At 34.4% G+C, this 16,704-nt stretch overlaps 1 protein-coding gene across 4 annotated transcripts in view; it reads left to right on the top strand.

Annotated features, from left to right (window-relative positions):
- Positions 1-16,704, top strand: part of LOC124365657 (protein Shroom) — a 234,003-nt gene that overhangs the window by 198,587 nt on the left and 18,712 nt on the right. For all 4 annotated transcript variants that reach the window (XM_046821632.1, XM_046821634.1, XM_046821633.1 and 1 more), the window contains one exon: positions 13,549-13,682. In XM_046821632.1, coding sequence (XP_046677588.1) covers positions 13,549-13,682 — 134 coding nt within the window. The remainder of the gene's footprint in view (positions 1-13,548; positions 13,683-16,704) is intronic.

Raw genomic sequence — 16,704 nt, forward strand, 5'->3', positions numbered from 1 at the left:
CTCAAAGTGATAACCGATATTTTTTTTACCCCCGGTGCTATTTTTTTTATTATCGTCGTCAGGTAATCTGGCCACATCAAAAGGCTAGAGACTATTGTTGATCATGAACCCGAAATTATTGTGAAGAACCGATCACTATTTTTCCGATGTGAAAAATGCCCCACAATTAACCCGCGAGTTGCATTTGTGCACTCCAAGTTTATTCTTGGGTGTTTAACTTCATACACCTAATTATGAACGCTAGATTAATCTGGTTCCAGGTGTGCTATAAACTTACTCTATCGTCTTATAAGAGAGGTTTACGACGAGTTTTTACGGGTAATTGACTAAGATATCAATAGAGCACCACGTCAGTCACTTACGGCCTAATCGGCGTTCACTTGGAATGATTCACTTGTTTTGTTAGTTATTTCATAATTTGCAATTTCGTCATCTTCCTCTATGGGTGAATGAATATTGAACATTATCTAATATCATTGAGTTATCCAAGTACTAATATACAATAAGAGTCCGTATGTTGCAAATATGCGATACAATATTTTAAATATGATATGAACTATAAACATTTTAAAATACATGATTCTATACAGGTGTAGAAGAGTCGCTTATATTGACAGGCTGTTCACCACTGTGATTTAACTCTTACATAGTGTATCACACATTAAAGGTTCCAAAATTTATATTTACCTATTATAAGTGCAATACCTGTTTTAATTGTTTTTAAGTCTATCTCCATTCGTCAAATATGGATTCATTTGGATGCGCGCCCATGGTAAACATATTACACGTTTGGTTGCTGAAACATCGAGTTAGGAACACGAATAAGTAGACAAATCCGGCTTCCAATTTCAAACAAGACAAGAGTATTCTCCACACAGAATTAACTGCGGGTATTACTATTTTACTATTCTTGGTCTATTAAAAGCAACATAATCTCTGCATAAACCCCGACTAAATGCTGTGGTCGACCGAGCTGAGGGCGAGTTGTACGGTTTCCTGGCGTGGAAGCCCTGCGACGCCGCCGCCGCCCTCACGAGGTTTCCAGTCTGTCACCGCCCGTCAAGACAGGCGAGACCGGGTGTCATGTGCTTCAACATGGATGACAGCTCCTGGATTGACGCGATCTTCTGCCGGTGAGTCTCTTACGTAACCCCTCATGATTGAAGTCGTGCTAGTTTCAATTCTGGAAATTCCACTGTTTGGCAACTATTCAGCTCTCGACCGTTGCCAATTCCTAGGTGCATCATTGTCTGTGTTTGCGCCATTGTAGTTCTTCCTTCAGCTAGCAGCGTTCAGAAATAGAAAAAATATTAAAGCATCTTAAAGAATCAGAATGGCTCTAGTGTAATTTTTCAAAGGCTTGATTTGCCTGGAACCTAATTAATTGGCAAATAAAGTTTGGATTGTGAAATACAAATTCTTATACATATTTAAGTTGTCGTAAGGTTTTATCTTAATCGATTTAGGCTAATTACGATGGGTAATATATATTGAATTTCTCTCCTAATTTCTTTTTGATATCTCATACCATAGTGTTTATGTGATATGATATAGCACCTTATCATATCAAGAAAACTGTGTACAGGTAAGAAGATGACAGTTATGCATAGAGGCATCGCGTAAGGCTATTATATGCTGAATGTGTATAACGCAATGTTAGACAATCACTGAATAACTTATGATCGTTAAAATTGTACACATACATTTTCTGAGGCGGTAATTAACTTTCCAGTTGTGACATTCTCATGTGAAAAAATGAGATGTCTTATTTTACTATGAGAAGTTAGGGCTAAGAAGCTCTATATAACACTTAATCTGGGGACCAACGGCTTAAAGGTGACTTCCGAACCACCACAATGGTCGGGTATGCGAGCTGATTGCAAGGACAGGATCGCTCAGCGGTCACCCATCCAAGCAGCAGCCACGCTCGACGTTGCTTGATCCGGTTATCTTGCGATAACCGCTTACCCACTACACTGCGCCATTAGTTGTAAAGTGAATTGTAAAGTGCATTGCAATGAGAATTCCATGCCTGTTTTTCAAGGTAGACTCTAATTAGACGACTTACTTGTGTGGTAAATAGGGAACTATAGACTACATTGTGTAACGTTCTTACAAGTATGTTCTACGCAGCGCCTAAGTCCGGGCTCTTGACACAGCCCATGCAACTGGGCTAAGGACTAGGCACATCTAAGCCAAGCCCGACCAGCTGCAAGTACTTGGTACAATTGAGTATTCAGCTCTTCGCCTTGTCGCTGACCTTCCAGAACAATGGCTGGAATCTTGCCACCTCCGACAGGCCTACATATTTGGCTGCGAAATGTACTGAGTCTTTGATTTTGTAGCATGCTTATAATTTATTTGGGCCACTGCATAATACAGCTTATAAGACTCATAAATTATAACCAAGGTAAAAGCTCATTTAATATACAGGGTGAGTTTTTTTAAAGTGATCCAATAGCTAACTTTTTAATTACACGACTTAGCACCACACTTTAAATTTGGAACTTGCTCAATTTTAAGTTTCACTCAGGGATACACTTTCAAATTTTTTGAAGATGGCCGCCATTTTCCAATATGGCGGTCAACTTTAAAATCTCTTATGGAACACCCTGTATTTTATATTGTTTTTTAGATTCTACACAACAAAATAATACATTTTTGCTTTTGAGAGTTTTTCAATATCTCTAATGGTTTAGGAGCTACGTGGACTGGAAGTTTTCATAATTTTTGCCAATATGGCGGCCAACTTTAAAATATTTTATGGAACACCCTGTATTTTATGTTGTTTTTTATATTCTACACTACAAAATAAGACATTTTTGCATTTTAGAGTTTTTCTATATCTCTAATGGTTCAGGAGCTACGTGGACTGCAAGTTTTCGGATTTTTTCGGACTGATGATAAAAACTTGCAGTCCACGTAGCTCCTGAACCATTAGAGATATAGATAAAACTCTAAAATGCAAAAATGTCTTATTTTGTAGTGTAGAATATAAAAACAACATAAAATACAGGGTGTTCCATAAAATATTTTAAAGTTGGCCGCCATATTGGCCAAAATTATGAAAACTTCCAGTCCACGTAGCTCCTGAACCATTAGAGATATTGAAAAACTCTCAAAAGCAAAAAATGTATTATTTTGTTGAGTAGAATCTAAAAAACAACATAAAATACAGGGTGTTCCATAAGAGAATTTAAAGTTGACCGCCATATTGGAAAATGGCGGCCATCTTCAAAAAATTTGAAAGTGTATCCCTGAGTGAAACTTAAAATTGAGCAAGTTCCAAATTTAAAGTGTGGTGCTAAGTCGTGTAATTAAAAAGTTAGCTATTGGATCACTTTAAAAAACTCACCCTGTATATTGTATAGACGTTACCAGAACGTTCCGTCATTGGCTTTTTACTAGTTATCGTGTACAACTAGTAAAAGTAAGGTTGTGTACATATTGTAATCTAATTAAAAAACTATAAAAAGTAATAAATCGTTTGTTTCAATTAATAAAAATCTTTAAATTTAACTATAATACTTTTTTATGAAAACGTGTCTTCGTGTTAAATCTGATTTTCTCTATTACTTTGATCATATGATTAATTTATATACTTTAATGGTATAATATTAGTCACAAAAATTATACAATGTTTTATTAGAAGAAATTGTCCTTTTTCGTTCTGGTACCTATTAAAAATAATAAATGTTCTAACCATCTATATGTTAATAAGTAATTCTACGTTTTAAGCGTACATGCAACAATTTAATGGGATAATCTACAAAGTTATGTTTGATGTTAAATTAATTTATTTTTACATAGTCCAAAATAAAGTAAACTCAGAATGTATTGATGGCCCTATTTTTATCGATATTTGGAATGTTATTGTTAATCATTTTAAGAAATAGCTGGTGCAATGATTTATCGTGCGGTTGGGAAGTATTTAAGTAATTGAGTATTTACTAATCGACATCCAATAATTAAAAAAACAAACAGTCGCTTTCAAATCAAAACACTCCAGGCAGTGAGTTGTACAGTTATCCGGATTAAGATCATCTGAGGATCAAGTATGTAGGAAGTAGCTGCTACTGGTCTGCGCGGCGCGGCCTCCCAGATTACGTCGCCAGATAACGTTGAGCTGATCTCAGCGAGTGAAAGTTGCAGTCAGCTGTTGCTTCCAGAGCCAGTAAACCTAACCTAACCTCACTTTGTATCTGGAGGGGGAAATATATGCAGCGTTCATGTCAAGGCCTCTCAGACCAGCCACACCACACGACGACATGCTCCAGATGTCAACACTCGTGACTTATTATATGACGCAACAAATCTGTTTAATGATACCTGCAGGTTGGAAACATTGGCAGGTGAATCGGGAACATTGGCTTGCACGACAAGCGTGCATTATTTCCTCCAAGCGTTCGTTAATTAAACGTTACATAATTCCATTATGTTACTACATTACTGCCGGGGTGAGTTGCGTTGTGCATTTTCATGCGGAAACATCTGTTGTGCATATATTTTTGTGAACCTATTTTTACGTCTTCTGAATTAATGTCAAAAGTTATGGTCGCCTTGCGTTGCAGTCTACAGACGCAAAAGAAATGAAATAATGCAAAATAGAAGAAGGCAAGAAAGAGATAAATTAAGAAGAAAGGGGAGACTGATGTAACTCCAAAAATATAATAATAAATCCTAATATTAATCAATACGAAATAGCTTTATTTTTATTTTTTTTTTTGCTTCCACGTTTAAACTATTCAACAGATTGTACAGAAATTTTAGATGGACACTCCTAGGATCCCTAGGATGAACATAGACCTACCTATTCTTATTTCGTAAATCCTTCCGGGATACGCCCATTGGTCTTTAAAGCTGCAACAACATCCCATTTTGGTCTCTAAAGTTGTGTAATGTGAATTCAAAGGGCCAGTTCACCTGCATGCATGTGCATTCACCTGTGATGTGTAAACATTGTATTATCAACACGACCACAGGTTTAATTATTTTAACCAATATTTTCAATTTATTTACATATTATGTATATAGTGACAGTATTACAAAAGTAATAACACTTCTTATTTCAACATCGTTGTAACAAGGTAGACCTAGTTATTTATTCTGGGTCACAAAATAATACACGAGACACTAAATGCAATTTTTATGACGGAAATCGTCAGGTGACATCGCATCCATTTATCTCTGATGAGGTATATGATGATACTGATTAGGTATATAAATACTGATATAATTCTATCATACTATTCTCCACTGACCGAGGAAATAGTATGATATAGCGAACATGGGTTGGGAAGCAAGAACTTTAATGTATCATGTTTTATCTTTACATAAGGATGGCAACTGTCATAATGTAAGTATTGAAATGTGTTAGTATTATTGATCTTGATTTTAGTTAATTTTCATAGCAATATATCTTTTATATATATATATATATATATATATATATATATATATATATATATATATATGTAGAAAAAGGCCAACATATTAATATTAATTGACTATATTTCGCATTACGCTTCTTCAGGTCAAAACAACATAACAAAAACACATAAAATAATTAAAAACATACATGTAAACAGATAAATAAATTAATAAGCATAATATTCTTGAAATGATAAACATATGTTCAAACTGTGGGTGTAAAGATGTAATGAGTGTTCAGATGATTAAAATTTATCGAAGATTTAATCCATAGGGAAATTTAGATTTTGTGACAATTTGACATGCTTGTTCTAAATTTCTTAATTTTGATGTACTTGAATTATTTTTTATTGATCGTATTGGTTTTTACTGTATATACATTTTCAAAAGTTTCTTTGTGTAATTTACTATGAATGACTAATGGTTTTGATTCATCATTATGCTTAAAATCATAACGGTGACCTGTCATTCTTATTCTTAAATTATTTGTTGTAGAGCCAATGTAGTCTTTAGGACATTTTTTACACTGAATTTGGTATGTTGAACTACTTTCGAATTTTGATGACTCTTGTATTTGATTGCACACCATGCATCTTGATTTATTACATGGATGTGCTCCTTTAAAATTTATTTTCCACATCAGAATCAGCTGGTAATTTTGGTTTCGATATAATGTCCTTTAAGATAGGAGGTCTTTTAAAAACAATACGTGGAATACTTTTTAGAAATGAGTCTGTCAGTGGAGAATTTTGAAGAATTTTGTAAGCTACTTTAAAAATGTTGTTAATTTTGTAAAGACCAGGATGATATTGTGTTATTAATTTAGGCTCATCATAATATTTCTTTTTGACATAATTATTATTAAGTTTACTTTCATTGAGCTGTAGCTTTTCATTCAATAGCTTCTCAGGATATCCTCGTTTTTAAAAATATATAAATTTATATATATATATATATATATATATATATATATATATCTTGTTTTCGTGTGTATGTGCCTGAACTCCTCCTAAACGACTGGACCGATTTTGATGAATTTTTGTGTGTTTTCAATGGAATTCGAGAATGGTTTAGATTCACAATTTGGTCCACTGGAAAATGTTTTATTAATTAATTTTTAATTTCTAAGTAGTTGTTGATTTTAGGATGTTTTACCTTCGATCCGGCAGACTGCGCTGCGACACGTAATACAAAATGAACTGATACTTAACAGCTGTTAATACTTTCAGCTGAAGTTCATCAAAGAGACAATTGTTCATCAACAAGAAAATTATTATTGTAAATTGCTTGATTAGTAATGTAATGCAGATTGCATAGACGAGATTATTACCTAATTTTAAATTTAATAAACTATAATGCAATGGAAATACTATTGAACGCTGTTATAAAAACCACCTCATTGTACAAAGCAGTGAAAGTTTGTACATAAGGTAATCGAATTTGGTTAGATCGAATGTAAATGAAAAGAGCCGAAAGAAGACGCTTTATGATCGAAATTGGTTTTCATTGATACCTTTTCTTGATCGGAGCACAATGCAAACTCCACAATAATACTGGAAATGTCTTAGATAGAAATTTAATTTTAACAAACCTAATTTGATTCTTTATAACCAAATTAGTTTATCGACATTCATCTATATAAAGTAATTGTACTGAATAACTTATCAACACGTAGCAAAAACCACGAAAGACAGATGCAGGAAATATGGTTCATACCTTCATAATGCGCCCAAGAGGCTCACGCAGGAACGACTATCAATTATCTCAGGAGTGTTTAAGAATGTGACAGAAAAAGAATACGTGAATATAGTGTACTGTTATTCAACAAGAAATTGCGTGCGAAGCCGCGGGAAACTGTTAGTAAATATATATCGATACAAATGAGAAGCTATACTGTTTTGAATCCCACCTCGTTACAAAATTATACATAGGTATATTTATATTGTTTCTCGTAGAAAAATAGCAAACTCAAATGTTTTGTTGGAAATATAATTAATTTGAACTAAAAGTACAAAATCAGAAATAAGAATTGCTGTACTCACACTTTTGCTTAATTTCTGGTCCTTTTAATCATGAACACTATAAAATGGGTACCTGATGCACGAGAATAATTCCACTTTAAAAATACCATATTACATCATAAGATAATGGGACACCTGTTCCAAATATAAACTTGAAAGAGTTTTTAACCCTCCAACTGTTGTTCATCATCAAAATTTTGATAAACATAACCCCTTGTGGATTGTTGTTCGTCAAAATTTTGATAAACAAACATTCCCTTGCATAATCACTCATTACAGTATATTCCGGCAACGTATCGATTCGATTCATGCACCATTGGATTCGGGAAAAAAGCCTAAGGAATACTATAGTTTTATTCCTCTTTGTATTGTAGTTGCAAACGTACCAAGTTCGTAGTTTGGAACGTAAAAGAAGATGATGCAATTCATTGTGACCGCCATGTTGTCGATGCCGTCTGAGTGTTGTTGATGTATCGAGTCGTGTTTATTAGTAAGTTTTAGTAGGTTTATTTGTGTTTTAGTGTTGTGTTTAGTGTGTGGTGAATTGTTAAATATTGCAGTAGTCCAAATAAATATATTTTAGAATAAATAAATTTCTCGAAAATTTTTCGCAAAAGTTTTGAGTAATGACAAAATGAAACTTTTTTCGAGTCTTCAAAAAAAAAGTTAAGGAATTTATTTTACTACTGCTGTATAGTTTACTTCATTCTGAGTAATAAAATATGCAATATAACATGTATTGAAGTAAAACTGTATTAGCAAAACTTTTATTAGCAAACTCTTATATATACACCCTATTTTCACAATTTATGCGCATCGCTGCTTTTTGTTATATAGTGTTATTATAGTTTCATAAATTTGTATAATGCTTATGTGTTTCTGAAACTAGAATAAATTTGACACAAAATGGTAATCTCACTTTTATAGTTTTCTTACTATATCTTGGTTTACTAGGTATGGTCCCCCCCAAATTAAAAAAAAAAAATGTAAATTTTGGATTTCATGGGAAAAAATTTTTAGTAAACATTTTTTTAAGGCCAAATTTAAATACTAATATTATTATATGTTTAATTCTGAACACAAAAATATATACTTCTATATATATTACTTTTAATTTATATTTTTAATAAATTTTTTTTTAACCCTTGCACGAGGCTCGAAAACAGGCCGCCACTACAGGAAAAAATGACCGCCAGTTGGAGGGTTTTAAAACTAAAAAAAAACTGTCAGAGTTCTTTTGAAAATGTGACACTAGAGAATCGTATAATGAGGCCTTCTGGGAGCTTGGATTACTGACTTAACTCTACCTCTATAATCTCGGTCATCCTGTTCTGTCGAAACAAATGTGAGTTGGTACAGGTCAGGAATGTCCATCTGTACAGTACAAGAGGCAGGGACAACTATCGAATCGAACACGAACGGACAGCTATTGAACGCTTGGCGTCCAAAGTTAGTGTCAGAATAATCAATAGGCTCCCTGATATCGAAAAACTCAATGACCCAGAGGTATCAAAGTTCGTCTGAAACATGTCCTGGTGAAAAATGCGCTTTACTGTGTTGATGAGTTCATATGAGCCGCTGGGGTGAAAATTCTTGAATATTTTAAAACAAAGCAACATGGAACCCATCGGTTTCAGAACACATTATCGACATTCATCTATATAAAGTAATTGTACTGAATAACTTATCAACACGTAGCAATCTCCTATGTCAGCATAGGAGAAGAATTTATGTACGTTTTTATGTTGACAAAACAATTTAAATTATCCGTTTCCTTAATTTACTCTGTTGACTCATGCAATGTAATTGTTAGTTGTCTCTATACAATAGATTGTTATTTATCGAATTTTTTAACAATTTAAGTTATATTGTGTAGTTAGTTTTTAGATGTTTGTCAACCCATCATAAACAATCACTCACGCTTGCACTTACGAGTTCAGATCCAGCGTTAGCGTAGACCACACATGCCAGCGGCTCATCATGAACTCTTCAACAGAGTAAAACGCTTTGGGCACCAAAAGGCGTTTAAGAGGAGTTTTAAATTGTTGTAGGTTGTTGCAGATTCTTATACCTTCAAGGAGTGTGGTGATTAACCTTGACACCAAATTGTTGCGATAGATGTTGAGACAACGTCACTCTGAACTGTTTTTACAATTCCTGAAGTTACTTCTGCCTCTAGTGTAATATTGGTGAACATTCCCGCCACCTATCAAGGTGCACCTTGATATGTAGTTCATGATCACCACATTCACGTCAGCAATCCTAACGCCTCAAAAGTTTCCCTTGAACTCTCTATAAAGTCTAAAGGCACGGACAATTTTGCTTTTTTCACAACTTCTCCACAATCTCACTCTGTACGCACAGTGAGAATGGACGAGGGCATAGTAAGCAACTTTTAAAATTTTTGGACGACAATTTTTATAGGTGGTAAAAGGCATGGATGCCTGAGGAAGACTAGAATTTTGTTACGCATGATAAAAAAAGGCATAAATGCAAGACGTAATGAACACAAAATGTTTGCTTTAGGATTAGAAACTAAAATCTTAAGTGCTCTATTATTCTTTTGTAAACCATTGACAGTATATCTTTTCCTTTAAACCGAAAAAAGGATTACCATAAAAGATCCATTACTCCCTTATAAAATCAGAGTTACTTGTAAATTCATTATCATTGTCAATAATTATATGCCTATTAGTCTATCCTATTTTCAGCTGCACTAAAGACTATGATAAGCTTATCTATTACTCCATTATATAATCGTAATTTTATGTAATAGCTGTTTTCCTCTATGCTCAAATTATCTATTTAGCATGTACATGGCGCCACCATGCAATTCCTTTGTAGCGCCAAGGTCAATCTGGACGAGCACGGAAGGTTCGCGTTATCTCCTTTGTTCACAGTCCTAACATCCAACAGTAAATTGCCTGCAGCTCCAGGGTTATTTCGGTGGTAGACTACAGTAATGTACAGTACACTAGGACTGGTAATTCGATGTGAGGTAACTCCTACCACCGGAGCCAATGCTTGCGAACCATAAGCTGCTTTCCTTCGTCTAGAGAATAGAGATCCTCAAACTCTGGGAAGATCTTATTTGTTTGTTCATAATGCCACTATTAATGATATCGTCAAATAAGATGCTTATTTTCGGTGTAATATAAAGTACCTCTGAATTCTCTCTCATACCCCACTCCTGCTACTGAAAATTTTTAGAATTTCTTTGAGATTTATGTTTTTAGTCTGATAATTTATTCCAAAGGTCTATACGATGTAAAAGCAGGCCATGCATGTCATCATTCATGGCCAGGACAGAATTAGCAATACACAAGCGCAAGACCTTATTGTACTGCCGCCCAACTGTTTGCATTCACCAAATGCTCGTTGTTGTTTTTAGGTTCGCTTTGTTTGGGCAGAGTTAGCAAAACATTTAGAACTTACGAAATCCTAAATTTTAATTTGAAAACAACGATCATAACACTCTGAAGCCCGTGATTACTTCCTAGAGACATAATAAAAATGTATGCTAATACTTGTAGTTTAGTAATATAAATTTTCATTCTGCAGAAGCAATTCGAATAATTAACCCAATGACTCTGATATTCTTTGCGAGCGCAAAGCTGTCCCTGAGTATGATGGACCGGTCGCAGAGAGCACAATCCAGACCAGCTATAAATACATTCCTTCAGTATCCCAAGGTCGGCTTAGAGAGAGAGGTCTAGGTCCAAGAGGGCTCAAGGATTACTGGACGCAGGGTGTGGGCGTAGGTTCACGGCCTGTCGAATTTTGGAGGTCAGATTTTATTTAGTCGTTTACATTATTCAAAAGTCGCAAATATTGTACTACGATTTCACGGCTTTGTATCACGTGTATGCTGTAATTAAGTTGTTTTGAACAAGCGACTGTTTGTTTTAAGTCAGCATTATTTGCATAACTCAGTCGTGATTTGTGCGATTGTCAGCGCGTAATTGCAGGTTTAACCATCGATGGCTGTACCTCCGTGTTCGTGGTTGTCGATTGCGTAAAACATGCATTGATCACTGATGTAAGGGAACAGATTTAAGTACAGTGGGTCATGGAACGAAGAGCCTCGTGATGGCCCACTAGTTTTGCTATATTTTTAAAACTTGCAATTCTTTAAATTGATTTTATATTAAGTAGAATATTAGTCATTGTTACACTTTTTAATGTTACATTTACATTTTGAGTTATGAGACTATGTACGATACGGATTATAAGTGATACGTGTATGGTATAATTAAATGATGGGTTTGATGAAACTAAAGGTGCTTACAATAATTGTTGATATGTAATATACGGGTAATTTATTCTTGTTTTGCAATTGCAATCGACTGACTATTTGAAAGATTAATAACCCAGGAATGATGAAGATAAAGTGACCTTTACTTTAGTATGGAATCCGGACTACCGAATTATTGTTACACTGATATTGAGAAATTAACTGACAAGACTTACACTCAACTTTATTATAGTCATTCCGAAATGACTCTCACCTTATCATCCCTGCTCCCTTTAAACGACCCTTCCTTCAGTAACGGACATACCTCAAACATCATGCTTGATGCCTCCGATAGCTCCGAATAACCAGACTGCAAGAATGTTGTACTCTATTAAGAATGATATCCTTAGCGCAGAATACCTCTTTCTGGTCACAATGTCAACCTTTTTGCCCAAAAGTGGCATCGGCAATCAAAGTGACGATGGATCACGTCGAATCGGTGATGCACACATCCATTGTGGGTCCAGGCGAATTTTACATTGGTCTCGCATGCTTATGTTTACCACACCATAAATATCGTCTGGTCGGTCGAAACGGTCGGGACTGCTGCAGCCCATTGTAATGCGCTGCATGCGATCGCTCAGAGTCGACGTGGTTTCACCTCCGCTCCGCGGGCCGCCAATGGAGCTAGAAAGTAACGAACCCGCCTCGCCGTACACTTACACTGCTCTCTTGAACCCGACATGAGGTAGTTTACGCGATTATTCGACCAAAGTGACCCCGACTGCGCGCGATCCTGGCTGGAGGAAAGCGGACGCGGAAAGAACTTAACCACGTGCGCCGGGCACAGGGCACAAAGGCATTGCAATTGCGCTGAGCTGGAAACCGTTCTATTGAAGAGAGCTGGTTATATTCCAATAGTTGAGATTCGTATTTGACCTGATCTGAATGAAGGAAGAAGTAACTTTCGACTCATGACTGCTATTGAAGACATCCGGGTTCTTTAATTGCCTGGTCTATTTTTTGGTGTACTTTGAGCGTTAGGATTTATTGCCCCAACAAATCTGAATAGGCTATTACAAGAAATCCGAGATCACCACACCGAGACAGAGCTGCTCGGTTTTTTACAGATGCAAAGTCCGGTGTGGCCGGTGTGGTGGGATTTCTTTCGCATTGGTCAGTGTCAGTTGCACCAGCCGCGAGGTCGTCAACTTCGATCTCAGTTTTATCTAATAGAAGGGTTTCACGTTTAACTAAGATTATTATAAGGCCTTGCGATAAACTGTTGCACATTTATTTATAACTACTTATTGACAAGTGAAAACTTGCGAAATTTGGAACGTAAGTGGAGCTTTGCCCCAAAACACAGAAGAGGCCTTGTACTTTTTTTTATTTAAGAATTTCTTTTTGTGGGTGGAAAGGTACATATGAATGTACATATTTCGGTAAAGAATTGAATAAATGTGGTTAAATAGATTTGTGTAGCAAATTGCACACTTTTCAAATTTACTGTGTGTAAAAATTTCACTAACTAGCATTGCATACATACTTTTAGACTACCCAACTCAAAAATTATTAAAGCTAGTTTAAATTCGAGTTCCTTACCGAATGTTTACGTTTTGTAATAATTTAATTTAATCTTTTATACTTATAGAACAAGCTAACTAAATTAACCAGCTAACTAGGAATTACGTTGTTTTATTCCCAGTCCTATTCTAAAATTGTCTCATGTTTTATGTTTTATACACTAAACTAATGTAATCATACACATATTTTGCTCATCTGGATTTATTTATCACTGTTTTAGAAGATATTTTTGACTAAACCTAACAGACCATTTATAATGTATTTTGTGTGTTTCAGGAGCCAGTCGAAGGCATCGTACCTCGCATCATACCGCCGGGAGCCACGTGAACGTGAGCGCGGCCTCCCCAACTTCGAGGGCAGCTACAAGAGAACCATGTCGCCCTCGGGAGCACATATAATTCAGTCTTCAGGTAACCACAATGCCTGGAAGTGACAAAATTACTGCATTATAGAGATTAGAATTCTGGTTCAGAGCAAGTCTGCCTATGCCCACAGTACTGGACTTATTTCAATTCATCTTATTAGATAATTCATTAATTGTTAATAATATTCTTGCTTACTAAATGGGAATATAATTTGACACAAATCTATTTCTAAAGTAGCGTTACTTAACAATTTTTCTAAATTCTATTAACTTACCTCTATACAATATTTTAAAGTAATTTGATAATGTTACAGGGGTTTCTGCGGTATCTATCATTGAAATACTGTACTAAAAATTTGAGAGTAGAAATTATAGACAGACAATAGCAATTTCTATTACCTACCATCAATCAGAATAAGTTGATAGTATTCTTATACTATACAACATACTGTATAGAAGCAATAGCATACCTTATTAAAGACCCGACAAGTTCTTAAATCATGTTATTGTTTGTTGTATGTTCAATAACTTTTGATAGAAAGATCATAGAAACTTAAAATTTGGTACATAGGTTCCTCTCGACCCAAAGAAGAACTCTCTTGATTTAAGGGTCTAGAGGTAAAAGGCAGTCCATCTGTCTCTGCGATAACTCTTTTATTATGGTTATCTGATACTTCATTGTATCAGTTTTGTATGATAGATAAGAACTAAAATGTAATATTAACATAAAAATGTATAAATATATTTGTTAAATAAAAATTATGAGGTATTGTGATTGTTTTGCTTGGTTAACTCTTACGCTGGGACCATATCAATGGATTTTCCTTTAATCAAGCCACTTTGTCTCTGATTGTAATTCAAAATATCTTTTATTATAATATTGTTTTCTTTTGTGTTATACAGTGGAATATGTGCATAACTTACACTACTATCACCTTCGTTGATAAAAAATTATATTTGATCTTCCATAAAAATGTTGTACATCATCCCTTATTTAAGTTGTTGGAAATAAGCTAAATTGCAATTAAAACAATTGGACAATTATTGCAATTAAATATTTGTGGATCTGAATCAGTAGTCATTAATATAGGTAAAATCAGTGGATTCATTAATTTGAAATTGGTACCACGCAGTTCGTCCTGGAAACTATCATCTCTTGTTTTTAGTGAGCTAAGGAGTGTATGGCAGTCATTTTAATGGTTAGTTATAATGTGTATTAAAATTGACTTTCTACTTTGTAATATACATCTACTATTATAATCATTTATTTGATTTTAACCCCTTGCCATTGATTTGGTTAGTATGGCAAAAAACGCCAAGGCATATTTTAGCCAAAATGCAAAGTTTTACATTAACCATTATGACTTTTTATTTTTAGAGATAATTTCAATAAGTTTATTTTGTTTTTAAGTTAATAAATTGTATTTAAATTAATACTTAAGTAATTATTAATTAGTAATTACATAAGAAATTTACATTCCCTTATAATTAAAACAACATAAATTTCTTACAAATAAAATAAATAATAAAGTATTAAAACTTTTGATTTTTTAACTTTGATGGACACAAACATATTTCAAAAAAAGTATGAGCCTCACTAGAATAACTTCCATTTATTCCTAACTTACTTTCTAATATGCTTACCAAATTTTAAGGTCTTACCTTGAAATATTCAGCAGATATTATGGGTTTTATAAAGTCAGTCCAAAATTGAAATTTTGTTCAATGTCATAATATTCTTAAAAATGTCACAGATTGAATACAGGAGAATGAAATAAATTGATTGACATATTCTCACTATGTAGAGGAGATGTTCATAATTATTTATGCCATTTGCAAGATTATTTTTAAGATTACCACTTATTTTAAACATTTGTGAGGACCTCCTCCCAGTGCAAACAAATGGTTCTGGATTTGTTCCTTTTCTCCCAGTAGCTTTACTTTCAGGGGTATACACACAAACAACAGAACCTCTCTGTTTCTGGTAGACTTAAGAGGTTAAAATTCAGTGGATGGGCTCTAGCATCATCACCCCCTCCTGAAAATTTTCAGCCAGCCACTCTTCTTTGAGGCTTTTATAATTTGAGGATTAAACTCTAACCTGTTCATATCTTTTCCTGTATTATTTTCCAGTATATTTCTTATATTTTTTCTTGTTTATAATATATAAGTTTAAAATCATCCTACGTAAAACATTGAAAACAACTTTTTCCCAATACTTTACCATTCTCCTCTCAAGATAAACGTAAAGCATCTGGTGTGAATAGTCAATGCCTCCCATATATTTATTATGAGTCAATAACTTCTGGTACATATTTCATTTCTGTATCATTGTTTCTTTTTTGACACTTTTTCACAGATGGGGCACAATGTTTGGTTGGAAGAACAACAGGATTTTTCTGACTAGCCTTTTCTCTGTATTTAAGCACAAGTTTTTCCTCATGTCTTAGATACAATTTTTACCTACTTGAAATTTTTCTTTCGTGCGTGAACTCCTTTCCTATTTTTTCTTATGGCTCCAGTTATGAAAGTGAATTGTAAGCTTACAACTACATTGTATGCCAATCATGTTCTGTTGCAGAGTTGTCATAATTTTTCTCTTTATAATAGGACAATTCTAGACAATATTTCATGACACTGTCACACAACATGCACAGCTTAGTTCCCCACTTGTGATGATGCATGTTGGGCAGATATTTGATTAACCGTGTGTGGTTCTTTGTCCCAATAAGGTTCTCATCAATTGATATTTCCCTGTGAGGAATGTAGTGCCTTGTAAATACCCTTCTAAAAACATGATCAACCAGTGGTAAAAATTTTGCACATGGGTCATATCCTGAAGTACTAGGCTTAGCAAGTGTCCTGATGTTGGTAATGTGGAAAAATTGGAGGATAGACTCAAATCTATTACAGCTAAATATTTTATAGAACCAAGTTGTAGCTAGCTTATTTAATGTTGACCAGTAACTGTAAATAGTAGGCTTTTTTATGATTCCCATATTCATAATAGTGTTAATGAAACCCTCTATTTCCTTTAGAGTCACAGGAGTCCAACTCCAAGATCTTGC

Source organism: Homalodisca vitripennis, chromosome 1 (assembly GCF_021130785.1).
Source record: "Homalodisca vitripennis isolate AUS2020 chromosome 1, UT_GWSS_2.1, whole genome shotgun sequence".
Taxonomy (NCBI): Eukaryota; Metazoa; Arthropoda; class Insecta; order Hemiptera; family Cicadellidae; genus Homalodisca; species Homalodisca vitripennis.